This window comes from Athene noctua, chromosome 2 (genome assembly GCF_965140245.1).
Source record: "Athene noctua chromosome 2, bAthNoc1.hap1.1, whole genome shotgun sequence".
Classification (NCBI taxonomy): Eukaryota; Metazoa; Chordata; class Aves; order Strigiformes; family Strigidae; genus Athene; species Athene noctua.
The window spans coordinates 107,426,956-107,452,722 of NC_134038.1; the positions used below are offsets into that span (position 1 = coordinate 107,426,956).

At 40.8% G+C, this 25,767-nt stretch overlaps 1 protein-coding gene across 2 annotated transcripts in view; it reads right to left on the bottom strand.

The window, feature by feature from the left end:
• Positions 1 to 22,714, bottom strand: part of MINDY4 (MINDY lysine 48 deubiquitinase 4) — an 86,254-nt gene extending 63,540 nt beyond the window's left edge. For both annotated transcript variants that reach the window (XM_074899831.1, XM_074899830.1), the window contains exons 1-5: positions 22,486 to 22,714; positions 20,412 to 20,531; positions 19,008 to 19,216; positions 12,806 to 13,064; positions 11,326 to 11,744 (exon numbers count right to left, since the gene is read on the bottom strand). In XM_074899831.1, the coding sequence (XP_074755932.1) occupies positions 11,326 to 11,744; positions 12,806 to 13,064; positions 19,008 to 19,216; positions 20,412 to 20,531; positions 22,486 to 22,548 (1,070 nt within the window). In that variant the 5' untranslated portion in view covers positions 22,549 to 22,714. The remainder of the gene's footprint in view (positions 1 to 11,325; positions 11,745 to 12,805; positions 13,065 to 19,007; positions 19,217 to 20,411; positions 20,532 to 22,485) is intronic.
• Positions 22,715 to 25,767: the final 3,053 nt, after the last annotated feature.

The window sequence follows — 25,767 nt, forward strand, 5'->3', positions numbered from 1 at the left end:
ATATTCCCCAAAGGTAACACTGTTTTGTTTGACAGTCATTTTTCTGATTGCCAACTGCAAGAGTCAAATAAAGACTTACTCCCCGGCTTACTCCAGGAGGGTTTGGTTAGTCTCTAAGGGAAGGTGCCAACTGCACTATTCTTACTGTGCTTCCTGTCTACAAAGCCACAACGAAGCATTGACGAAAGCTTGAAATGACGTCATGTGCTTCTTCGTGTGGCTTCCGGATGATGCCTGGTGCTACGCACAGATCACAGACAGACAAAGATGGAAGGAAACATGCAAAGGTAGTTTACTATTAGGCTGCTCTAACTCTGCATTCCTTTTCATTCTTTTATCTGAAATGTTGCACTCTGACTAAACTCCTATTTCCTAGAAATGCCACCATTGCCAAATATATCCTCTTCCTCTCATAGTGGGAAAAAATTAATGAATTCCTCAGACGTTGCTCATACACACTGCATGTCACTGAGTGTGCTGGCATATACTGAAATCAGTTGGGCTTTTCTCAGTGATTTTAACAGGCTCTAGTTTGTAAAAATATGGCCAACTGAGCTTGGACAATAGACTATTCTGAGTTCACAGAATAGGCTATCGAAGTGATAATTACATTTAGGAACTGCTCAACACCTCACAGGGTCAAAACTTTATTATTTACCAAAATATCAGATACTATTTTAGACAAAGCTATGTCATTTGACATACGTTTCTACATATAACAGTAAAATTATATGCAATTATTAGGTAAACAGTACAGAATTCATTATTCATAGAAAGCCTATTTTTACATCAAAATGCAGAGTAAAAAAGACTGTAGCCAATCATAACTGTTGAGTGAATAATGTACATTACATAACTTTGCTGGAATTATTTTTCCTTTGATTCGGAATTTCAATTTTATTTTAAAAATACCATTAAAACTGGAATGTTGATTAGTATTCTTTATGAAATCTGACTTGCATGTATTAACCTTCATTAGGCACTGTATTTTCCTGTTTCAGTGATAGTCCATATTTACAAGAGGGCAGCTGTTTCAGCTCTCTTATCTTTGTCACAAGTTCAGAATCACAGAATACCTGAGGTCAGAAGGGACTTCTGGAGCTCACCTAGTCCAACCCTCTGCTCAGATCAAGTTCACCTACAGCAAGCTGCTCAAGGGCATGTCCAAGTCATATTTTGAGTATCTCCACGGATGGAGACACCACAGACTCCCTGAGCAACCTGTTCCAGTACTTTCACCTTCACAGGAAAAAATTCCTTGATCATCTGTGTCAGGAAGTTAATATCAGTGTAGTCCAGAAACCTCCTGGATTGCTTGCACTCTGCTTTGTTGCTTATGCTGAGAGAGGGAACATCAAATCCTGGTCTAGACTTGCTCAGAAACTCATGGCCAACATGCTCTGCTAATGTTCTAATGTAAATCAACACAGCTTGTGGCCAGGAATGATGCAGGTTAAAAATGTGTGAGAGAATCCTGGCAGTTTTAGGCATCCAGTCATGTATAACTGACAGGTATAGGATTGGTCCTTATATAAAAAATAAGCTTATTTATCCCTTTTAATAGCAGAAAGTGTGAATGATCATAACACTTCCAAAATACTATTTTGAAAATCTCTGATATATAAAACAATACAAAAAACCTGCATATATTTCTAAAGGACTTAAAGGATTTCTTTGCAGAAGATCAGTATTTTCTTTTCCTCTAAAGATCTCCTAGCTCCATAAAAATGAATTTTCAGGGACTTTTTATTGGAACATATGAAAGTGAAAAGGCAGGAATTTTCAGTAACACAATGGGTCCACCTGTACTGGTCTCCATTCAGGATGAAGAAAGCCATAAGTGGTTCAGAAAGCAAAGCCAAGCCATTCACTCCTTGTCAGTCTTACATAGAAATGCAGGGAGTTGAAGGGAGGTACCATTCTATAGGAACACCTATTGCCTTACCACAGAAGATCAGACTGACTTAATAACTATATTATAAAAGCCATTTTGGAGGAAAACAAACCAAAACACTGAGGAGATATTTTGCATTCAGTGTTCTTGAAACTTGAAGTAAGAAGGCATATGCCTGTGATAAACTGCATTGACAAATGTGCTAATGTGATTTCATAATGCTGAGAATCATGCCATGAGCAGCAGGTGACTGTTCTTACCCTGTATTAGTGAGAGTCACAGTGACAAAGTTTGAACAGTCCTTAAATACAGATTAATAAAACCTAACAGAAGAACAAGAGCAAAATTTCAGAGCAGGAAAGATAAAAATACAAGAGATGATACAAGTTTTAGACAAAAAAATTCCTAAAGGTACATGAAAAATGTTTAGAAGTATTTTAACAGAGGCAATTATGTAGAAAGGAACAGAAAGATCAGTCAAAAATCAACTTCAGCTATGAGTAACAGGGCAGAAAAAAAGCAAATGCAAGGTGAATATAAGGAAAAAATTCTTAAGACTAAGGACTGCTTAGACCCTGGCATATATTCTCAGGGGAGAGGTGTCACTTGAGTCATTTTAAGACTGGACTAGACAAAACCCTGGAAAAAGTATTACAGCAAATATATATATAGTAATGAATAATCTGCCATAGAAACAAATGACCTTAAAAGGTCTTTTCCATCTGTAATTTCTAAGATTCTGTGAAATATGAGTAATGTTCCACTAAGGAACTTGGTATCTATGGCAATTCACTAACCCTACCCTATTTGTGTTAGAATGCCGAGCACTGCTAGAAAAAGGCTTATTACCAAATAATGAGAGATATTTGGGTAACTACTGAAGAGTGCCCAGCTAAGGTGAACTCCATTGAGAGACTATTGTAGGAAGAGAAATCCTGGCTCTGAAATCACTGGCACTTGCTTTTGTGGTGGTAGAGATGAAGTACATCAATGATACTTAGGTTTTGGTTGGAAAAGTCATCCTAAGCCAAGCTACACAGTCATAAAACAGTCCCTACTGTCTGAAATATCCATCTGTACTGGCAGACTTCTGAAAGGAAACCACTAGCTCACATTCAGTTTGTAGCCAAGGCTGATGGCAAAGGAGAGTACGGCAGATGCAATAAGAACTACTGGATAAGTAGGGTGATCGTTCACAGTGAAATGATGAGTGGAGAAACAGTTATCTTCCTTGCTCCTGAAACTGTATTATAGATTTCTGCATTTGGACAGTGGGATTCACTACTATATCTTTTTGTTCAATAGTAGCAGGAGGAAATTTTTGTTCTGATGTAATGGTAATTTCCATTTCTTTTTGCCTTTCTGATAGCCATTCCCTTTTAGTTTCTATGAACTGGTAAGATATCCTTAACTTCAGGTCCTGATTGCTAAGCCCTTTTGTTCCTTTGGGTATTCGATTCCAGTTTTACATTTTTTTCTTCTTTCATTGGTCTGATTCTAGTTTCTATGCTGTTTTTCTTGGAAATGGAGGTGGGAGAGTGGTTGGCTTTATACATGAAAACTAGAAGTTAAAACATGGCAATATCTTCTTCTTCTTAACTACCAAAAGTGAAACTGAGGTCTACAGATACTGTCTGTCCATCGAACTCAACATAAGGTGGTTCCACTATACTGCAGAACTGCCCAGTCAGAATGCAGCTGGTCAGCTCAGATTCTCTCATTTAGAAACTATTCAGCTGAGAACTGCAGCGTTTCTAGATCACTATCACACCTTACATTGACAGAATTAACAGGCATGGAAAATTAGGAGAGCACTTCAACTTCAGAGGCTGCAGAAGCAACAACTGCAACATGTCTCTGTAGCTTACACAAAAGCACTGTTTCTCGACTGTTGTGGTTTTGCTTGCCTTTCCCCAATTTTGGTTGCTCAAGCCATGAAATATGGGGAAATCTTGACCTTTTAACACCATTTAGCCTTACCAAATAACTCATTTATTCACCATGGTTTCTCTGGAAAAGCAACAGAAAGATTTTAATTCAATCAACTTCAAGAGATATTTATTTTATCACAGTGCCTAAAGATCATGGATTCCATTCCACTGTAGACCTTCATTCTTTATTCTTCGTGCTCAGTTCAGTGATAAATTCTTCCTTCGTGTAGGGGATTCAGCATTACAGAATACAGAGAATCACAGAATGGTTGAGGTTGGAAGGGACCTCTGGAAGTCATCTCATCCAAACCCCCTCTCAAGGGAAGGTTGACCCTACCATAAGGTATTAAACGTGGCAGAGGACTTTTCCTCACTGCCATTCAAGGCTCTGCCCATTTTAAAAGACTCAGGAAAGTCTTTAATAGTTTGCTACCTTTGATCTGAATATATTCCTTCAACATCGTCTCTCCCGAGCTCCTGTGGAACCCAAATCACTTTAACAAAATCATGACTACAGATACGGCAACTTTTTAGTTGGAATCTTGGATCACTCACTTGAAGTGTGCATTTTTAAATATAATTTTTTATTCCCCTGAAAACTGCAAAATAAAAAAATTTTTAAAGTAGTGAGTCATCCACATTTGCTTGTGCCTTGCACACAACTAACACTACTAAGAGGAACAAGGACTCAACAAAAAGGAGAAGAGTGAGAAATACTCCTTTGAGAATGAACTATAAACAACAGCATCAAAATGACCTGAAAGGATAGTAGGGTATCAAATTCTCCACTGAAGTGGCACTGAGACATAAATGTCATTTTTCATTTGTGAAGTTAAATAAAATTGATATGAGGGAGCATGGAGGAATTACTGACATAATTCTTTACACACACGTGTGTAGTTTGGTATCAATATAAAAATATTGGACTATGTATTTGTCTCCGTATGTTCTCGGAGAAACATTTTTCATTTATTTAAAATGAAAGGTTCTACAGTAAAGTAATAGGACTGCTGCATATATTGTATTAGTTTATACAACAAGAAAACTCATCAACCATCTACCTTTGCATGATAAAGTCACATAGGAAAGTATCACAAACTGATTCACTGTTAATTACTTCTGCTGCATGACTTCTCTGTCAAAGCAAACCATTACCTTCCCTTATTTACTTCATATATGCTTGACTTTACTACTGTTACATAGTTTAGGCAGAAAAAAAGAAATTCATTGTGGCTGCAGAAGGACTATATCTAAACTATTAAAAGCTAAAGCCGTGGAATATGAAAAATCAGACATCCAACTCCTGAGAAAAGTAAGTTTAAAATTCAGATTGAAATACTGTCCTTGTAACAACTTCCTGTACCTTGAGGTTCCAGGGGCCAGCATGGTTACCATTACCAACACCACAACATATATGGTACAATAAACAAAACAAGTTCCACATGCAGAGGGTGGTGATAAATAGCTCCTTTTTGAACTGGCAACCTGACACAAGTGGGGTCCCCCAGGGATCATTACTGGGCCCAATACTGTTTCATATCTTCAGAAGTGATCTGTAGGATGGGATCAAGTGTACCCTGATGAAGTTTGCTGATGATACCAACCAAGTGGGGAAGTGGGCCCTGCAGAAAGGAGAGCCACCCCGAAGGAAGACCTGGATAGGATGGAAGAGTGGGCTAACAAGAACATTAACAAGTTCAACAAAGACAAATGTAAGGTGTCACACCTGGGAAAATATAATCCAGGAGTGCAGCAGTCTGGGATCTACCCAGCTGAGGAGCACCTCTGTGGAAAAGAACCTGGGGGTCCTGATGGACAAGCTGAGTATAAGTAAATAGTGAACTGCGGCAGCAAAGAATGCCAACAGGATGCTGGGTTGCATCAACAAAGGCGTCACCAGCAGAGATAGAGAAGCCATTATCCCACTCTACTTGGTATTTGTCAGGCCACACCTAGAACACTGTGTTCAATTTTGGTCCCCGCTATACAAAAAAGATCTGGACAGGCTGGAGTGGGTCCAGAGGAGGGCCACAGAGATGGTCAAAGGACTAGGAAACCCGCCATAGGAGAAAAGGCTGAGACAACTGGGTTTGTTCAGCCTTGAGAAGAGAAAGCTTAGGGGAAACCTTATCCCTATGTTCCAGTACTTAAAGGGTGGATATAAAGCAGATGGAGACTCCCCTTTTACAAGGAGCCACATGGAGAAGATGAGGCGTAATGGGCACAAGTCACTCCTTGGAAGATTCTGACTGGACACAAAAGTTTTCACAATTAAATCAATCAGCCACTGGAATTACCTCCCCAGGGAAGTGGTGGATTCCCTAACATTGAACACTTTCAAGATTCAGCTGGACAGGGTGCTGGGCCATCTTGTCTAGACCGTGCTTTTGCCAAGGAAAGTTTGGACCAGATGATCCCCAAGGTCCCTTCCAACCCATTATTCTATGACTTTACGAATTGAGGAATTAAATTAGCTGCTGTTTGCTTACAGCTGAGGATACATGAAAATTTGCTGCCACCTATATATTTTTATTTGTAATTAAAAACAAAGGATTTTTTTTAAAAGAGGCATACAGATTGCATTCACAATTTCTTCTGAGTAGGTATGCAAACTCTACAGCATATTATACTTTCTTTATGGACTAACTCATACTGAAATGGAAAAGAAAACAGTCATGACAGAGAGACCTATCATTGACCCAACAGGATAAAAAATTCTGTTCCCCCTGTAATACAAGGAAGAAAATAATCTTTTTGTTCTAATTCTTTGTGATCATTATTCTCCCTTCTCTGTGGAAGAATTCAGACATCGCACTCTGAGGCATTATGCAGACCAATGAAGATGCAGGTAAATAAATTGTTCCTCACCTCTATCTTACTGTTACCAAAACAATGCAGTGTACTTGTTACATATGCCAACTGCATCCTGGGTTGCATCAAGTGAAGTGTGGCCAGCAGGTCAAGGGAGGTGATTCTCTTGTGAGACCCCATCTGGAGTCCTCTGTTCAGCTCTGGGGCCCCCAACATTAGAAGGACATGTACCTGCTTGAGCAGGTCCAGAGGAGGTCACGAAGATGATCGTGGACTGGAGCAACACACCTGTGAGGACAGGCTGAAAGAGTTGGGGTTGTTTAGCCTGGAGAAGAGAAGGCTGCAGGGACACATTATAGTGGCCTTCCAGTACTTAAAGAGGGCTACAGGAAAGATGGGGAGAGACTCTTTATCGGGGAGAGTAGTGATAGGACAAGAGGAAATGGTTTTAAACCGAAAGAGGGCAGATTTAGATTTGATAGAAGAAATAAATTTCTTACTGTGAGGGTGGTGAGACACTGGAACAAGTTGCCCAGAGAGGCTGTGGCTGTTGCCTCCCTGGCAGTGTTCAAGGCCAGGTTGGACGGGGCTTTGAGCAACCTGGTCTAGTGGAAGGTGTCCCTGCCCATACAGGGGAGATGGAACTAGATTATCTTTAAGGTCCCTTACAACCCAAACCATTCTATGATTCTGTTCTATCTAATGACAGTATGTCTGCATGGGGATCAACATTAAGTATGGCGAATACTGAAAAAGTAACAAGAAGTTTTCTATTAAAAGTCAGCATTTTATTACAGTTATGAGTAATTAAGTAATAACTGCAGTTAAGCACTGGCCTTTTAAGCCATCACTAGAGTTACTAGAATTTGAAAGCAGATGCTCTCAGCAGTAGCAATTCAACGAACAAGGAAAGACTACATCGACATCATTAGTCTCCATTTGATTGATTTACTAACTTGATTCCATTTTCCTAAAAAGAAACAAGGTAATGAAGGAATAGCAATGCAAAGAAATGAATTTGCTTCTTTTTTTCGTATTTGTGGTTGGCGTGTTGGCCTGTTGTTTTGGAAAACTGAGTGCTCAGTCTTGAACTGCACAGCCCTCTTTGCAGGTAAGCATTTAATTTGTGTCATCACAGAAATCCAAATGCTTCCTCACTGTCAAACAGAAAAATGCTATCTATCTGAACAAAGACAGAGCCTCCAATTCTTAATGAGAACAAACTTTTATGTGAAATGTGGTACTCAGAGACCTAACTTCATGTTGTTACTCTAAGACTGAAAGTCACAAATTGGCCTCTTGACACAGTTACCCTGCCACACACACTTCATGAAATAGCTAAGAATGAGATAGTTGATGAAAAAAAAGCACAATCATTTCTTTCATTAAAACTCGTGAGTCAAAATACTGTGGATCTGTATTTCCTCGGGATATTTTTATAGCTAGGTATTTTTGCCCACTCAGTCAGTAAGCATTTATTTGATAACATTCAGCTTGCCTTTTGAAGCATGGCAGTGGTTCATTTTTTTCGCATATGTAGACAATGGATGCCTGTATGCAACAATAGCATTTTTTGCATATGAGAAGAGAAAATGAAAAAGTACAGCAAATGGAAGAAAAAATAAGCTTTGTCTTTAGTTTTCTATGGAAAACAAATAAAGGATTGCAGATGCCTGTGAATGAAGTAGCTGTGGTTAATCCTATACAGATTTTCAGCTACTCATCCAAATATTTAGACTAGCATTTAGAAGCGTCAGGTAGCTGTAACAGAGAATGGAAGACGATCCAGACAAATATCTGCTCCTACATTGTAATTTTTCATGCCTCAAAATGCTCGAGCACTCTAGACAAATCCTGAAAGGTTCTCAAACACTGCAGGATTTCGTCAAAGGGATATAAAAGTCTTGCAAGAGCCAGGCCTTATATTGTAATGGTTTATGTTTATTTGGAGTCTCACTTCCACTCTCTGTTACTTCCACTTAACTTCAGCAGTATCAGCAGTCCTGCTGATTTGAGTGAGAGTTTTCAGGAGCTCAGAGCTCAGCATGAATTCAAATGCTCTACTGGCTTTAACTCAAATCATCTGGCAGGAATGTCCCCGTTTTGCTTTGGAAACAGATTACATGGACTCTGCTTAGGAAATAGCTCCCTCTTCTGTTCTTGCTGAAACCAAACCAGTCCTCTGAAGGAACAAAACTACTTCAAACCACTTACTACAGCAATGGAGCACAGTACCACAGTATATTGCACAAAATGGTGCACTGGGACAGTCCTCTTTCAGTCCAGCTTCTCTTTTTCTGCTCACTCCAGAACTACTACATAAGGTCAGGAAGTGTCAGCACATCCAACTACAGCTCAGTGAAGTTAGTACAAGAGATTTCTTGGTCAGACAAGAGTCTTCCCAAATAATTTTATCTAGTGCTTCTGACACTCATGTACTATATATTCACTGATTACCAAGAAATACACTTACTCTTCTTAGCTTTGTTGGGGAGCTGTCAAAATCCCCCTGAAGCTGTAGTCTTTACCTCAATTAATGCTGAGCATGAAGTAATAAACCATCCTGAAACCAGAAAGGATGAAGTTGTGGGTTAGCACTAACTTACACGCTCTGTCAAGCTAGATGAAACAAGAGTTGTATGGATTCAGATCCTGTAGCTTCTGCTTCCACAGTGACTTATGAGCTGGATCTCTGCATTCACATGGAGTAATACAAGACTTAATAAATCCTTCTGGAAGCAGAGTATCAAAGGTGGATCTGCAAGCACCACTTCAGCAACAGCTGGACTTGTATTGCCTGGGTTCAGCTGCCATCTGATACAGCTCAGTTTTCCTGTACAGTACATAATGGAGAACTGACCTCTTGTGGATTTTAAGACTTAAGACAGCAGTACTTTAGCCTGTTATTCAATAATCTTTCACAACTGAAGTCAGCTAACACTGTAAAATAACTACGTAATGCTGGTGGCCATTTTCAGTTGCTTTTTTGTTCCAGACTGGAAGTGCCACCCCTGGCCCATTTGCAGCTCCACTAGATCCCCAGTTTGATAACTCTCACAGCCTCTAACATAAATCTGGGAAGACCTAATATATCACTGCTTCCTCATTGCTTCCTCATGATCTCAACAGGCCCTCCACACACTGTGTATCAAGACTTATAAGAAATTAAATAGGAAAACAAAATAGTAATAATAATTTTCAAAAGTCTCTGGTTGCAGTTTTAGCATATTAATGAGGTTTTTCAGCACTTAAACAAAAGCAACAAACATGGCTGCTCTTAAATTTAGTAAGACAGAAATACTACTTTATGGCCCACAGAAGGGGATAATGGCATGTGCCTCAGTTTATGGAGCAATAGGTGATATAAACTCAAAAATATTATAATACATGCTCACCTCCAGCACTGGAGTGTACCACAAGACCAAAACTCAGGGTGGCTGAGCCCTATGCATGACTTTACTACTGACATGCTGTGTGACGTGTAGCATGCAGGTTTCTCTCTGCCTGCTTCAGTTTTCCTATTTGTAGCATGGGCAGAGTGATACTCACCCCCTGCTTATAGTTGTTCGAGAGTCGCTGACGAGAAGTGCTAGATTATGAGGCAGAAGATTTTATTACGCATATTTTATAAATGCACAGACAGGGCACAATTGCCCTGCATTGCTCAAACCTAGAGTATCTCCAGCCATTCAGAATTCCAGACTGGTTAAAAACAGATGGATGACTCAACCTGAAGCATTTCAAGACCCAACCCAAGTCACAGCTCTACTACGAAGCCAGCTTTGAGATGTGGGAGTCTGGGTCCTACTGCTTTAGCAACCCCCAAATAAACAAAATCCCATGCCTCCCACTCTTAAATTCTGCACAAAAACCCCAAACCAAAACATCTAAACCAAGATCAATTAAGAGTGTAAGGCAGGCCAAAAATACATATTTGAAGCTCACAGGAGACTCTTCTAATCCTTTTATTTCAATAAGCAGCAATGCAGGACAATAAAAAAAAAAAAAAAAAGTCTGAACTAACTTTTGAGTCAAATACTTTGAGACACAGGAGCTGTGTGGCTGCAGCTTCATGGTGCATGGGGCTGCTAATTTGGCTTAGTCTAAACACTGCAATGACACAGGCTATCCTTCTTCAAATACACACCGCAGTGTGTCTACGTGGTACAGCACTGTGCTGGTAGCTAAACCAGCCTGTCTGAGCATGGCTTAGGTATCTCAACACAGCACTGCATTGAACCATGTGAACATATGCATGCACTTGGCTGGTATTCCTTAATTTTATCCTGTGAGGTTTTCTGGATGTACTACTGCAATACTTAGAGATAATCAACAATATTTCCTAAGGAGCAAGCAATGTCTCTGGAACACTGTAGATGATCTCCACAGGTGGGAGTCACCTGTATTGCTTAGATGTCTAAGCGGTCTGAACTAGTATTTAGTTCCCTTTTGAAGCAGTAAAGAGAAGCCAGCACCTCTAGGCTCTCTCCACTGACCAAGAAAGGAGTCTTGAGTGGTTTGGGATGTCAAAGTTAGTACATTAAATCTTAAAACTTTTCTGCCTTTCAGTATCTTCACCTCTTCCAGCTAATTCCCCCCAATGAAACCAGAAGGTGTATCTCAGGCACTCCTAGCCTGCTATCAGATTTCCTCAATGTTTTAGTGTAATATTCTTACAAATACTCTTACCTGTGGCCTGACAACTGACTCTCATTTTTCTTGAGGGATCTTTCTCTCTTCTCTCTTCCAGTCCCTGAATGTCTGTGAGGGGCACTCACTTTAAAGCATTTTTCATTGCTGTCTATACCAGAGCTTGGAACTAATTTTCTTTCTTCTGTCTTGGTCTTTTCTCTTTCAGACAGTAGTTTGGCAAAAGAGTCATCTGTATCTTTGGTGATGTTTCTTTGTTTTTCAGAAGCTGAACTTGAGTGTGAACTTGACATAGTCTTTGATGCAAACTCTGTATTCACTTGTGTTGAAGACCCTTTGCTTTCCTGAAAATCAGTACTTGGGACATTCAGGTCATTTTCTTCATGTTCTTCACCCTTGAGCTGTGCTGTGCTGCTTACGCTAGTGCATCGTTTTGAAAGCCTCCTTTTTTGCAAATCCTAGAAATCAGTGCCATTAAAACATAGATTAAAATTTGAGCATCTTTAAATATGCATGAAAAGCAAAGGAAAGTTTTATCACTAATTTCTGGGCTAAGCAATTTGTTTATTATTAGGAATCAGGTTATATAGTAAATCAGATTTTTTAAGAATTGTTAATAAGGCAGACATACACACACTTTTACTTAAAATTTGAACACTGTTAAAGGTGCTATATACCATTAAAAACTGCTTTCTTTTACCCAATAACATCAATAAAATACCTCCTAAAAGCTGAATTTTGGGGTTGTACCCAACTTGGAAAACCAAGACATACAAAACATTTTTCTGGAAAGTCTGTCCACTACAGGGATCTGATTTTTATTTCCAAATCAGAGATATTTAGAAAAGTCCAACAAATTAATTTAATGTCCATATTCTCTTCAGTATTATCTAAATGTTATGTTAAAAATTTTTCAAAGGCTTATTCCTGCAACCCTAATTTTACACATGGAATGTTCCTGTCTATATAAAAGCAGCTTGAAGGTAAAAAAAAAAAAGAGGCAAGAAGTCGAGAACTGTGTTTTAAAAACACTTACTGATGGAATATGGTCTGATTGGAACAATTTTAAAACATATTTTTAACTGAAAGTAATTTTCAGTTCCAAACTGCTACTAATTAAATGTGGGGTTTCAGGAAAACCGAGTAAAACAGATACGCATGGCTAAGAAACCTTTGAAAGCTGTAGATATTGCTAAGATAAAAAAGCAGTTTTCCTAGGAAAATAGAAAATCCCCTCTGTCAAGAGATATTAAGAATGGAAAAGATTTATAAAGAAATTCTGTAACCTAAGATCAAGACATACAGCAGGTATTTGCATGTAGTAGTTATATCTGAAACAGTTTGAATTTCTGTATTAACCAGAACCACTTCCCTAACTTACCACGTATTTTCAAACTGCAGATTTAATGGATTAGCATGCAGAAGTCATTTCAATATTATTTGCAAATTACTTTATCGCAGAAAGTTAGATATAAAATCCATGGCCAAGCCAAATATTTTGTTAAGTGTTAGAAATCACCTCTGGTGAACTTGCTACTGGTCCAGACATCATTCCTCTGATAAAGAGACCAGACCCAGGCCTTGGCTTCTCCCTCACTGTGGCTTTCAGCTCCTCAGAAATAGTCACTGCTTTTAAATCTTCTCGACTATCTTTTAACTTCTTTTCTCCATCAGAGGGTAAGTGGCTGTTGTGTATTGTCCCTGTGTGGCATTTTTCACTTTTGTGCCGATGTTTTCTGAAGGGAAGGATTTTATCTAGTGGATTCTCAGCATCATATCTACAAGAAAGAAAAAGGCAGAACTTCAAAATGCAAAATAATGCACAAGGAAATCAATTAAAACATCTGCTTGGCTAATTACAGCACTATTGTCAAATTAAGTTATTATCTAGCAATGGTACTCAAATACAATCACCTTTCACTTAAATATCTATATGTAGGTCTCCAGGACATTATTTTATTATCATTATCATGTGTCATAATTGGTTATGATCTGTGTAACACTTTAATCTTAGACTCACTTATTTTGATATGTACCATATCATAACAGAAAGCAAACTACATATATAGACAGGTCCAAAGCTACCACCAGCAATTCCCATTCCTTCTCTATCTGCTTGCTTGGCAGTTTGAAAATTTGTTAACACTTTTGCTAACACCCTCTGTTATAACTTAGACTGACCCTACGGACCCCCTTCATTCTTTGTTCAAATGTAAACACTTATTTTAGTTCAAAAAGAAAGGTACTTCTGTATTTGGGCTTTTCCTTGATAAGAGGTTGCTACACTGCTGCCATTTGGCCTCTTGCGTATTCTTCAGCCTGGTCCTCCAGGTAGCAACACAAGGTGTAGTTCCATGTTTGCATCTGTTTTCCTACACATATATAACGCTATAAATAAGGTTTTCTGAAATGCAAGTGAGATTCACCTGGATCTGTCACTCTGTTTGTACAATGCTATATGCTTTTGTTTTTTAAAAAATATCTTCTAACAAATCATGTTCTTCCTAAAAAAAAGTCATCACTTGAGCCTGTAAGAAATAACAGAATCATAGAATACTAGCGTGGAAGGGCCTTCAGGGATTATCTGGTCCAACCTTTGTTGGCAAAAGCACGGTCTAGACAAGATGGCCCAGCACCCTGTCCAGCTGAATCTTGAAAGTGTCCAGTGTTGGGGAATCCACCACTTCCCTGGGGAAATTATTCCAGTGGCTGATTGATCTCGTGAAAAATTTTCCTTGTGTCCAATGAGAATCTCCCAAGGAGTAACCTGTAGCCATTACCCCTCATCTTTTCCATGTGACTCCTTGTGAAAAGGGAGTCTCTATCTGCTTTGCATCCACCCTTTAAATACTGGAATATGGGGTTAAGGTTTCCCCTAAGCTTTCTCTTCTCAAGGCTGGACAAACCCAGTTGTCTCAGCCTTTTCTCACAGGGCTGGTTTCCCAGTCTTTTTATCATCTTTGTGGCCCTCGTCTGGACCCACTCCAGCCTGTCTGCATCTTTTTTGCATAGTGGGGACCAAAATTGAACGCAGTGTTCTAGGTGTGGCCTGACAAATACCAAGTAGAGTGGGATAATGGCTTCTCTATCTCTGCTGGTGACGCCTTTGTTGATGCAACCCAGCATCCCGTTGACATTCTTTGCTGCCGCAGCTCACTGTTTACTTATACTCAGCTTGTCCATCAGGACCTCCAGGTTCTTTTCCACAGAGGTGCTCCTCAGCTGGGTAGATCCCAGACTGCTGCACTCCTGGATTATATTTTCCCAGGTGTGACACCTTACATTTGTCTTTGTTGAACTTGTTAATGTTCTTGTTAGCCCACTCTTCCATCCTATCCAGGTCTTCCTGTTCTCCCTTCCATAAGTCCAATGGCAAGTCTGATTTTCTTTATCAGGATCTGCTTCACTGTCTGCATAATATTAGATCACTGTTAAAATAGAAATTTTTTTGAGTAGTGCCCACTTCACTGAGACCACTTCTGTGTCATCAATAAATTTATATTCTGTGTAACCTGAAAATAGTGGCCTTCTTTACGATAAATGTCCTTGAACCTTTTTTCACTCTAGCAAGTTTTTCATCCTATTTCATAGTAAAGGAATTCCAGAGGTTGAAGGATCTTGTACCATAAAATTATTCCTTTAACATTTAACCAGCTAAAAAATTATTTTTGAAGTAGTATGTCTTGTGTTGTGAAGACACACTGCATATGTAAACAGATGGGAGCACGATCAGTCTCTGGGAGCATTAGAAATCTGAGGGCTGTTACTCCTGTCCTAGGACAACATAAACCCTCACTGCCAAAGGGCACAGTGTGCCAGTTTAGAGACTGTTTTAACATTTACAGACATTAAAAAAAACCTTCAAGTGTTAAGTTAAAAAGAAACAAGACTCTAATAAGGAACCAGCAAAGAGTATCCATCTAATTATACTCTCCACTCCTGAAAGTATTGTTAAAAATTACCCAGGTAGTTGAATTTAAAACTAATTTCAAGCACTGTCTGCTTGACCTGGCAATGCCTGATTTTTCCTTGGCTAGAGGGGATGGAAATAGCTACGAAGATCACAGATCACAGAGCTGTGCTTTGCCATAGTGTTTCTCTCACTAGTTCATTCTGTGGGCTGAAATAGTATGTGGTTAAACCATCCCATCAACCTGCCCACGACAGTCCTGTAATGGCAGATTTGCAGCCTCTTCCTTATGGCCACGCTGCGAAAACACAGCTGGGACAAGACCTGATCCGGGGGAAAAATGAAACCACCCGTGTCTGAGAGTCTGATTTTCAGCTGGTTTTAAAATAAAAATCAGTTACAAATACCAGTTTGTATCAGGACAGGCCCCAAAACCCACATTCCCCTGTCATACCCACATGGCCCATTTTTTCTTCCTCGCACCTCCAGCCAACTTCAGGTTCTCCCATCTCAGGAAGGCATAACCATTGAGTTTGGTGCACACAGACATGAAAATGGGTACAAAATCACATAGGATTTAGATGGAAACCTGAAAGTCAATACAGGATTTTGCCTTCTCCATAGCCGGCAGCTTTTGGTGTGTGGCTGGGTAACATTTCCATTTAGTACACACAGAAGTTTGGGCATTTCTGCTTTTCTCTTTCCAATTTTCCTTTAATCTGCCATTTCTGGCTCCCCCCTGCCCACCAGCTGGGGCAGTGAAGGGGATGTTACTATAAAAGCCAGCAGAGGAACTCTCTAACTCATTTTGGAGTTTTAGAAAGCAGGCATTCTTTACTGCAGCGCTGGGCACACATGTGAATAACTCTTCAAAAACTGAGCATGCCCAAGATTTATAAGCAGCAGCTAATATACAGTGTAATTATATATATTCATAATTTTTCTAAGAAGTGAGTTACACATGCATTAGGTTTCCTGGAACTAATTATAATATTTGCATCCTAATTACACATGCGTTTTCTTGCTGGGTCTCAAGGGGTCCCTGGTAGTCTTCCTCACTGTGCCTGCTGGCTGACCTCTGTGCTCACAAAGGTCTGTTAGGAGGTGTTGTGCAGCTATGTTGTGTCTTGAGCTGGTTTGTTTTAATTTGTCTGGTCCTTGTTCCTGTTATCTTTAAGAACAGGTCCTGACTGTCTTATTTATTACTTTATGACAGAATCACAGGATCAATCAGGTTGGAAAAGACCCTTGCGATCATTGGGTCCAACCATCAGCCCTACTCTAGAAAGTTCTCCCCTACACCATATCCCCCAGCATTTCATCTAAACAACCCTTAAACACATCCAGGGATGGTGACTCCACCCCCTCCCTGGGCAGCCTATTCCACTGTCTCACCGCTCTTTCTGTGAAAACTTTTTTTCCTAATATCCAGTGTAAACCTCCCCTGTTGCAGTTTAAAGCCATTCCCTCTTGTTCTATCGCTTATTACCTGTGAGAAGAGACCAGCACCAGCCTCTACAATGTCCTTTCAGGTAGCTGTAGAGAGTGATGAGGCTTTCCTGTAGCCCTCTCCTCCTCAATAAACAGTCCCAGCTCCTTCAATTGGTCCTCATAGGATTTATTCTCCAGGCCCTTCACCAGCTTCATTGCCTTCCTTTGCACTCGCTCCAGCGAGTCTTGCTGGATATCTCGATATCTTGTGATATCTCTCGATATCTCTCTCATATTGAGGTGCCCAAAACTGGACACAATATTCCAGGTGTGGCCTCACCAGTGCAGAGTACGGGGGGACTATCCCCTCCCTACTTCTGCTGGTCACACTATTTCTCATACAAGCCAGGATGCCATTGGCTTTCTTGGCCACCCGGGCACACTGCTGGCTCATGTTCAGCTGTTTGTCAGTTAGGACCCCCAGATCCTTCTCTTGCAGACAGCTCTCCAGCCACACCTCCCCAAGCCTGCAGCCATGCACGGGGTTCTTGTGGCCCAAGTGCAGGACCTGGCACTTGGCCTTGTTGAAGCTCATCCCGTTAACATTGGCCCACCGATCCAATCTATCCAAGTCTCTCTGTAGAGCCTCCCTATCCTCATCAGATCGACACTCCTGCTTAACTTGGTGTCATCTGCAAACTTACTGATGATACAAACCCCTTTCCTCTTTATGATACAAACTCCTTTTTATCTTCAACCCTCTTTCTTCTTTACAAAAGCACCAACCTTCAGTTGTGTTCGCACATTCCAAAAGTTACATTGGCCTACTCTATTCTCAGTGCAAAAAAGGTATTAATAAGACGTTTTGGCTTACAGGGAAGACTTTGCCCCTTGAGGGTCAGTGCCCACGCCATCTCCCACCCTCTCCCGTGGCCAACACGCACTAGTTCTCCATGTGAGGCTTTACATTGCCTCTTCGCTTTTCTGTCTTCGTGTATATGTGTACAACAACCGTGTACATCTGCGCGGGTCTGTGTGTGGGGAGGGTATTGGGGGCAGAGGGTGGTGGTGGTGGTGTTCATGTTCCACACACAACCACACTGCGCATGTCTTTCCCGCCAGTGGAGGATTACAACCATAGAGTGCCCTCCACAGCAGAGCGGCCCCGTAACGTGCCACTTCCTGAGCAGTGGGGGCCGCTCTGGGCTAGCAGCCGAGCACTCGCCTTGAGACGTCGCTCGCCCTCCCGCCTCCCCGCGGGCAGGGTAGGGACACGCCTGGCTGCCACCACGCATGCGCACAGCCAGCAGGGCGCGTGGCGCGGGTGTGTGGCGGCAGGTCAGCTCTGCTGGGGGCTGCTCTTCGGCGGCACGGGGGTTGCTAGCGGAGTGCTCTGTAGGAGGGAGTTTTTTGCTGTAGTAAGACAGGTCTGCAGGCCATGGGGAGCCTCGCAGGGGGAACAACTTACAGTGTGCACAGCAAGGGGAGAAAAGGAGGCAGGTGTGAGCTCTGAGGCAGCCTGAGGTGGGATAGTATCAGGCGAGGGAAAGCAGATCAGTGACAACACGCTAAAAGATCCTGTATCCGAAACACAGAAGCAGCTAATTACTATTTGCACTGCTTCCTTTTCAAGTGTCGCTTCTCGGCTGGTAGCATCAACTTTTAAAATCTTGGCTTTCTTCCTCTATAAAGAAGGACTTGATGGGATTTTGCAAGCCCTGGTGCTCAGACTTAGTTACGTTAAGCATGCTGTGCTGACGATGAGGAATAAAATTACATTAATTCCCTGACAGTCAAGGCTGGGAAGGTGAATTACTCTTTTGTGCCCATTTTAAAAGCTTTCTACTGAAGCACAGCTAGGGCTGTTAACCAACCTTGAGGCACTAATAAATGCAATTGAAAGACATTGTTACATGCTGTTTCCAGGTATTTTTCAAGATGGAAATAGCTGAACCTGTGCTGTTAATAACAATACTGAATTTAAGATAGTAGTCCTTGTTTTTGACTATGTAAGGCACAAATATACCCATAGTTTGAGTGCAGGTGGTTAGTTTCTCATCAGAATATGCTTCAGTTTGAATATTTCCCAATTTACAAGGCATAAAAGCTCAGATTTCTATGTGCTTCGGTGACTGAAAGATGTAATTGAGATTATTAATCCTCATACTTGGTAGGAAACATAGAAGAGCATTTTTAAAGGGTGACTTGCATAGGAGATTTTAATAATCTGGAAATTTAACCTTTGTGTTACTAGGATAACTAATAACAGGTAGTGTAGCTGAAGGTATAAATAATAAAACTTTTAACATTATTTCCCTTATTAAATGATAAAAACACAGCAATGACAAGACAGGGCAAAGAGAAAGAAGTAGGACCATACCTGTAGACTTGAGTTTCACTCTCATCAGGCATAATGGCACTTCCACGCACAGGATCTTCATCTGTGAAGTCGAGTGGATGAGAGGTTAAACACTTACTTTGAGGAGCTGAAAGAGTAGAACTTGAACTGATGCTTCTGGAAGTCCCACGGTGCTCAAGGAAGTAATTTGTAATAATTTCCAGAAGTGTTTTCAGTGGGTTCTCCTTTGCCTATCCAAAAAGAAAAACAAAGTTCTTGGTGACTACTGAAACTCTTTGTCTTGCTGCAGCCTAATACAGGATATTCTTTTGATACTGTGCAGTAGTTGAATGTGTTAACTATAGATAGAGCTGCTTGTGGGTTTACCCTAGATGTGACTACAAAAACACTGGAAGGCTGAAGATGTCAGCTAGGGAACATCAAGAGCTCAAAGGTGTTGGTGTGTTAAATAAAATAAGTTTTGATACAGAAGAAACAACCTCTTTTGGTTGTTCCTTAGTCTCATTTCAGATGAACGTTGCAAAGTATGGTAACTATGCTAGAATACACCTTTTCTGATATTACCTGGTCAGCTTCATAAGAATGTAGAATGAACTGCAAGTACTTTTAGTACCTGAATTCAGTATTTGTGGTTTATTGTACCAGAACTTTGTGAGAAGCATGGACTGTAGAATTTTTTTCATGGACTTGGGATAACTCCTAAGTAGAGAGTCACCTCACCCCACTTGTTATAGTGGTTTTCAACAGTACTCTGAAAAATACGTCCTATGTACATGATCATTTAATTAAAAAAAAAAAAAAAAGACAAAAAAAACCCAAAACCAGAACACCCCACAAAAATTATGGGCTTAAATAAAAAATGCTATGATGTCTGCTATAGTGATGCAACTATTCTGGGCAATTTTTTTGAAGTGACTTATTACAGGACAGTTTCATGCTGCTTATCAAAAGCATCATGGTGAACTGAAAATGGAAATTATCTACTGAGGTCCCTGTCATCAAATATTGCTGTCTGTATTACATTTCAGATAATAATAAATGCTAAAAGTATAATTTTATCTGCCAGATCTTCTACAAAGTTGCAAATAGAAATGGACGTGTAAGGCTACTTCCAAAATTGAATAATCTGGACATAATGACAGAAAAGCTGTTAAAGTGAGTAATTGTTCCCAGTTTACTTGAGGTTGTGGTTTGTAACAAGGGTTCATGAACTGCTAGGTTCTTAGCTTCATCCCATGAGCTGCAGTCTCACCTAAAGGTTAAGCTCTCCATTCTCCAGTGAACTGTGTGTGTCCACAGCAAGGTAGTACCAGGCACAAGCTTGAGTTCTCTGCAGTTTGGACATACGCTACAGTCTTGATGTGGTTGGCCTAGTTTCATGGTATCTGATAACCATATTTTGGGAAGCACGACATGTTTCCTTACCTTGTTTTGTTTGTACAAGGAGTGCAGATGTAGGACATTTCGAAGTTCATTCCTGTTACTGATGCTAAGTGCAGAACGTGGAAGTTCTTGGTCCATGGTAGTGATAGTTTTCTTCAAACCCTGAGAAGGAAAGTTTCAGATTTCAGAGTACCTGAGACAGTACAACTTACCAAAGCTTTTCTTCTTGACTTTGTTGGATGTAATATGAAACTTCTGGATGGCAGTAATTAGTAAAAACTTAACCCTTAGAACCTGTACTTTAATGGTACAATTGCATTATTACAGCCTGCAGATTTGGAAGTAATTAAGGTGCAAAACCTTTATGCAGGTGACTTCAGCTGCTAAACAGCCTCATAAGACTGACTGCTCTGTATGAAGGCCCCTGCTAGTACCTGGGCTTCTGCTACAAACAGTTCCAGAAACACCATGTTTGCTTTTTCCATCAAGATGTGATACAGCTTTTCATAAATAAGATTCTGACTGGGGTAATTACAAAGTCTGAACATCAGATGTACTCTAGCTCTCAGTGGTTTCAGCCTTTAACATGAGTTGAAATTATTCTGCTCAGTCTCAGGTTGGAAATCACTCAGATCCCCACGGCATCAGTGGGGGTCTTCCTCATATACTCTGAATCTGTAGTCAGCATATGTGGGCACTTCAGAGTCAAAATGTATGGGCATCTCACTTTCTGGAGGTAGAGAATGATTTATTGTGAAATGTCTGAGTCAGATCCCAAACTTACTCAAGTAGTACAACAGCAGACCACCATTTCGAGAGAGAAAGTCCTGATTTCTTCTCTGAAGGGCTATTGTTAAAAGAAGTATTTTTCTGCAGATGGATTATCTGGCTCAGATTTAGGGAACTATGGACGACTTGTAAATAAAGGATGGTTATCACAGTTGGCTCTGATATGTATTAAAGATTTGGGGGAAGAAGGAGAACACTTGGGAGGAAGCATAAGGGATTATCTGTGCTCCTTGTTTTTGACTCCAGGGTATACAGTATGAAACAGATGTGGCAATTCAAGTGTAAATTACTGTTGTAAACTGTATGGTCTGTTTTACCAGCAGAGCACTCCCTTTCCTTTTATGCTTTAATTCAGTTTTACCTTTAAAGATATCTAACTCAGAAATGTAAATGGCTTTCATTTGAAAAATCTTTGGAATTGATTGGACAGACTTGAGCCTCTCATACTTCTGTCAGATAAGGAATTCTGCATCTGAAATTCTTTTGGCAAATGTTTCAGCTTTGTTCACAAGCATTGAAAATGTGCATTTTGATACTGGATGCAAAACAGATAAAGAAAATTGAGGTTTGTGTAGCACTTAGTAAGACAACGGCTCTTTAACGTACAAGCTAACTCATTCCTGACACTGGGGGATTGACTAGGCTGGACATCGGAAGTATTTCCCTAGGAATGAACGTAAATACAAGGTGATAGGTACTTTAATCTGGAAATGTGAAGGTGCCGTTTCTTCTGCTCAATCCCACACTCCCTACAACTACGTACAGTACAAAGTTTCCTTTACAGCATTAAGTTTGTGGAAAGTACAACGGCCTCTTTCCTCCCCAGCTCCCTCTCCCCCTCCCCCCAGATAAATCTGCCGTCTGCCAAACTATTACTGAAAACTGGAAAAAAAACTTCCTACCGGTTCCTCTAGCACCGCTACCTTTTGCATTTTTTTTTTTTTTTTTTAAAGTATTTGTTCTGGGAAGTTGTGTATGCCTTTTGTAAAAACAAGAACAATAGCATGATAGGTAATTAACAGGGGGAACAAAAAAAACCCAAACAAAACCAAACAAACAAACAAACTCAACTGATTTAATCTTGGGTTTTGCAGGCGCGCGTGGGCCACTATCGGGCTTTCTCAAAGGAGGAAGCTCGCCTCCATATTCCGCAATCAAAAGGCATTGTGGGGAATGTAGTGCAGATACTTAGCCGGTTCAGCTTTAGCTGCTGGAAGAACACTCCACCCCCCCACCCCCCCTAAAGCATTCCTCAATCTTTTAGCACTTAACACTTTTCATGTGTCATTCTCATTTGTACTAGCTGGAGAAAATCAAGACAAGTTACCTTTCTACTGAGAAATTCTCTCACCAGGGATGCAGCCACTTCTTCCACAAAGGAGTTGTCCATTTTTAGCCCAAAGTGTGCTTAGGGGGCTTGTTCTTTACTTCCTCTAACAAATCATTCGAGTCTGCCGGCATCGCAGCTCCTCGGGGCGGCTTTGAACGCCCGCAGGCCTGCAGCGGCGGCAGGGCAGGGTTGGGCTGGGCGCAGCCCGGCTGCTGGAGGGATGTTGCTGTGGAGACCATGTCATCGGAAGCAGGGAGAACTCCTCCCCCTGGGAAGGAACCCGAGCGGAGGCTTAAAACTGGAAGAGCTCGTGGTGTGGCACTGCAACAACCATCTCGGTAATTGCTTTAAGCAATAAAATTTGAGAAAGAAACCTTCAAATGTGAGAGGGGACAGGGGTTTGGTTTTTGTTTTTTAAGAAACAAACATAGTTATTTGCAACCTATTACTCCTTGCTAACACAACTTTTAACCATACGTGTTTCTTTAGTAAAATTGCACTCTTGTATAAAAGAAACAAAAAATAGAGCTGCGAAATTAAGCTTAATCTTTCATACTGGCAACGTCTAGGGTGGGAGCATTCTTCAATTGAATCTCTGCTTTCAGATTGCACCTACATTTGCCAGTAATAAAATATGCTAATGTGAGGGATTGTGGTAACACTTTGCGCTTGGGGATCTGAATTTGGTTGGAGAGGTCATATAGCAGAGAACCCTGCTCAAAGGAGGGTATTTTCCCAGGATGGAGATTCTGCAGCGTGGGCAACCTCTTCCAATATTTGACTACTCTTGGGTGGGTAAACTGTTTTCCTTAGCTAGCTAAAATTTCCACTGCTATAGCTTCCAACTATTTCACCTTATTAACCATGCCCTCTGAGATGAGTCTGACTCCGTCTTTCCTTTAACCCACATACAATAGTTGTATATAGCATCTAGACTCTCACCTGGTCTTTTTTCTCTTTAGGCTGAGCAGACACTGCCCTCTCAGTTGCTCCTTGCATCTTGTGTGCTTCAGCCCCTTAATTGCCTTACTGGTGCCTTGTTGTACTTGGTCCACTTAATTCATCTCCCTCTTAAACTGAGTAGTGGGGTAAGGAAAATAAAACATGATATTACATATGTGACCTCAGGAGTGCTTCACAGAGGGGCCTTTATGCTTTTACTAGTGTATTGCAGTATGTGGTTAGGTGCCTTTGCTGCAAGTGCATCCTACTGACTCATTTTCAGCTTGTCTACTTGCTCTCCAGGATCCTTTTCTGAGAAGTTGCTTTCTTGTATAACCAACTTTTAGTCTATATTCTTGAGTGGGTTTATTTCATTCTTATTGCAGGACTTTGCATTTGACCTTCACATCACCCTCCAGTTTTTCCATATGTGTGTGTAGCAGATCAAGCAGAGCACCCACCCCTCTTCATTGACTTGTCTATCCAGCACATCAAAACATTATTGCCAACACCCTTCAGAATTCTCTTGGGTTGGTTATGCCAGGCCACATTTCTTTTCCATGAGATGTTGAGGTGCTTAAAATCCTCTATAAGAAGCAGGACCTGGTGATGGTGAAGCTTCTTCCAGTTCTCTGAAAGAAGAAGAGAATCATTTCTTCTCAATAGAACAGACTGTGGCTCTTTTGATGACCTTCGTTTTGGTCCTGACCTATAAGCTCTTGACTGCTCCCATCATTTGTTGCATAGATCTCTGCATTCAGGTCACTGCCTTGCATACAGCACAGTTCTCCCCCCTCTTCCCTGCTTCTCTTTTCTTGAAATCCTGTATCTCTGCAGTCAGGTGAGCTATTTTTACCTACTTCCAGACCTGGTGTTTTGCTTACTTATGGGTCAGCTTTGTGTCCAGGAGTATCAAATGGTATACCTGCAAGACCAAGTAGCTGGGTTTTGTATCATTTTACTTGGTAGGATATTAGCTGAAATCCCAGCCTTAAGTCTGCCACACATGCATGTGGGCTCTCTGACTGACAAAGGGTGGAATGTGACTCACTGAATGTAGAAGAATGGTCTGTCAAGATGGGTCAGGGTGATGTGCCCATGAAGCTCGAGAACAGTGCAAAGGAGCAGACTTTATCTCAACACAAAGGAAACTAGAGGGTAGACTTTGTTTTGGATAAACAGCTATCAACAGCTGAGTGGATCACCTGGTGGTGTACATGTTTCTCCCTGACTTCAATAAAAGAGTGTGAATGTCTCCTTGAGTTAGCCAGACCAGCTTTTGATACCTTTGTCCCTTACAAGAGAGGTAAGAGTTCCTAGAAGTTATTTTTCCCAAGCTGAAATGTTAGTGCCAGGCATGCCCTCTGGCGCCCATAGGTCGGTCTTGCAGCCCTGAGAATAGTTCGTGTCGATGCAGCTACTGACTTCGGTACAGAGAGGTGACTTTAGTACCCTCTGTACCATCTCGTTGTTGCTGTTGTTGTCCATTGCACTAATAGTGTTCTCAAGGTTTCATTTAATGCTTACTAGTAAAAGTAGATCGATTATAACCTGGCAAAGAGATTATATGAGGTGGTGATGCAGGGATTGATTTTCCCAGAAGTAGCTCTTCGGGTGCTCCTGACAGTGGGTATTCACATGTTCTGTCTTGCAAGGACGCAGAAAGAAACCTCAGCCAGGATACAAACAGAAAGAAATCAGGAAACTTCATTTCACAGCTAGGGAATTTTTACTATTAAGGTATGCCAAAGTATAGTGGGCTTCTGAAACAGAGTTTCAGTAAAAGCCTTCTTATAATACTGATTTTATGATTTTTACCTTTATCACTAATTAATCTACATGAGGTGTCTTATTCTTAGTGTGTCCACTGTGGTGGTTAGAGTAGACCTAACTGTTAGGCGGACTGGGTAGTTGTTGATCACGTGGGACAGTGTCTCTCCAGTGTCCACATGCATTAAGAAGTATTCATCAGGCACAGTTAGGTCTAAAGCATTTGCCACGTTGGCATGTGACAGATCTCTCAACATAGCCCCACTGTAAAATTAGGTGCCAATGTCATGCTCCACCTCTCTGCAGCCCAAGACAAGCACCCCTGGGATCATGGGGTGCCTCAGCTGAATAAGGTTGCATCAGGCACAGGCAGTGGGAAAAGGGATGTGCTATAATAACATAAGAAAATTCAATATGAAGTCCTATGAAAAGTGATTTTTTTAGTATGCAAAATCTGTCTTGCTTTACGTACTTTTTCTGCTACTTACTTTGTTACCCACATACTCAGAAGCACCAAAACCTGTATGTTCAAGTGGTCTGAGCAAGTTCCGCCATGGAGGGCTAAGG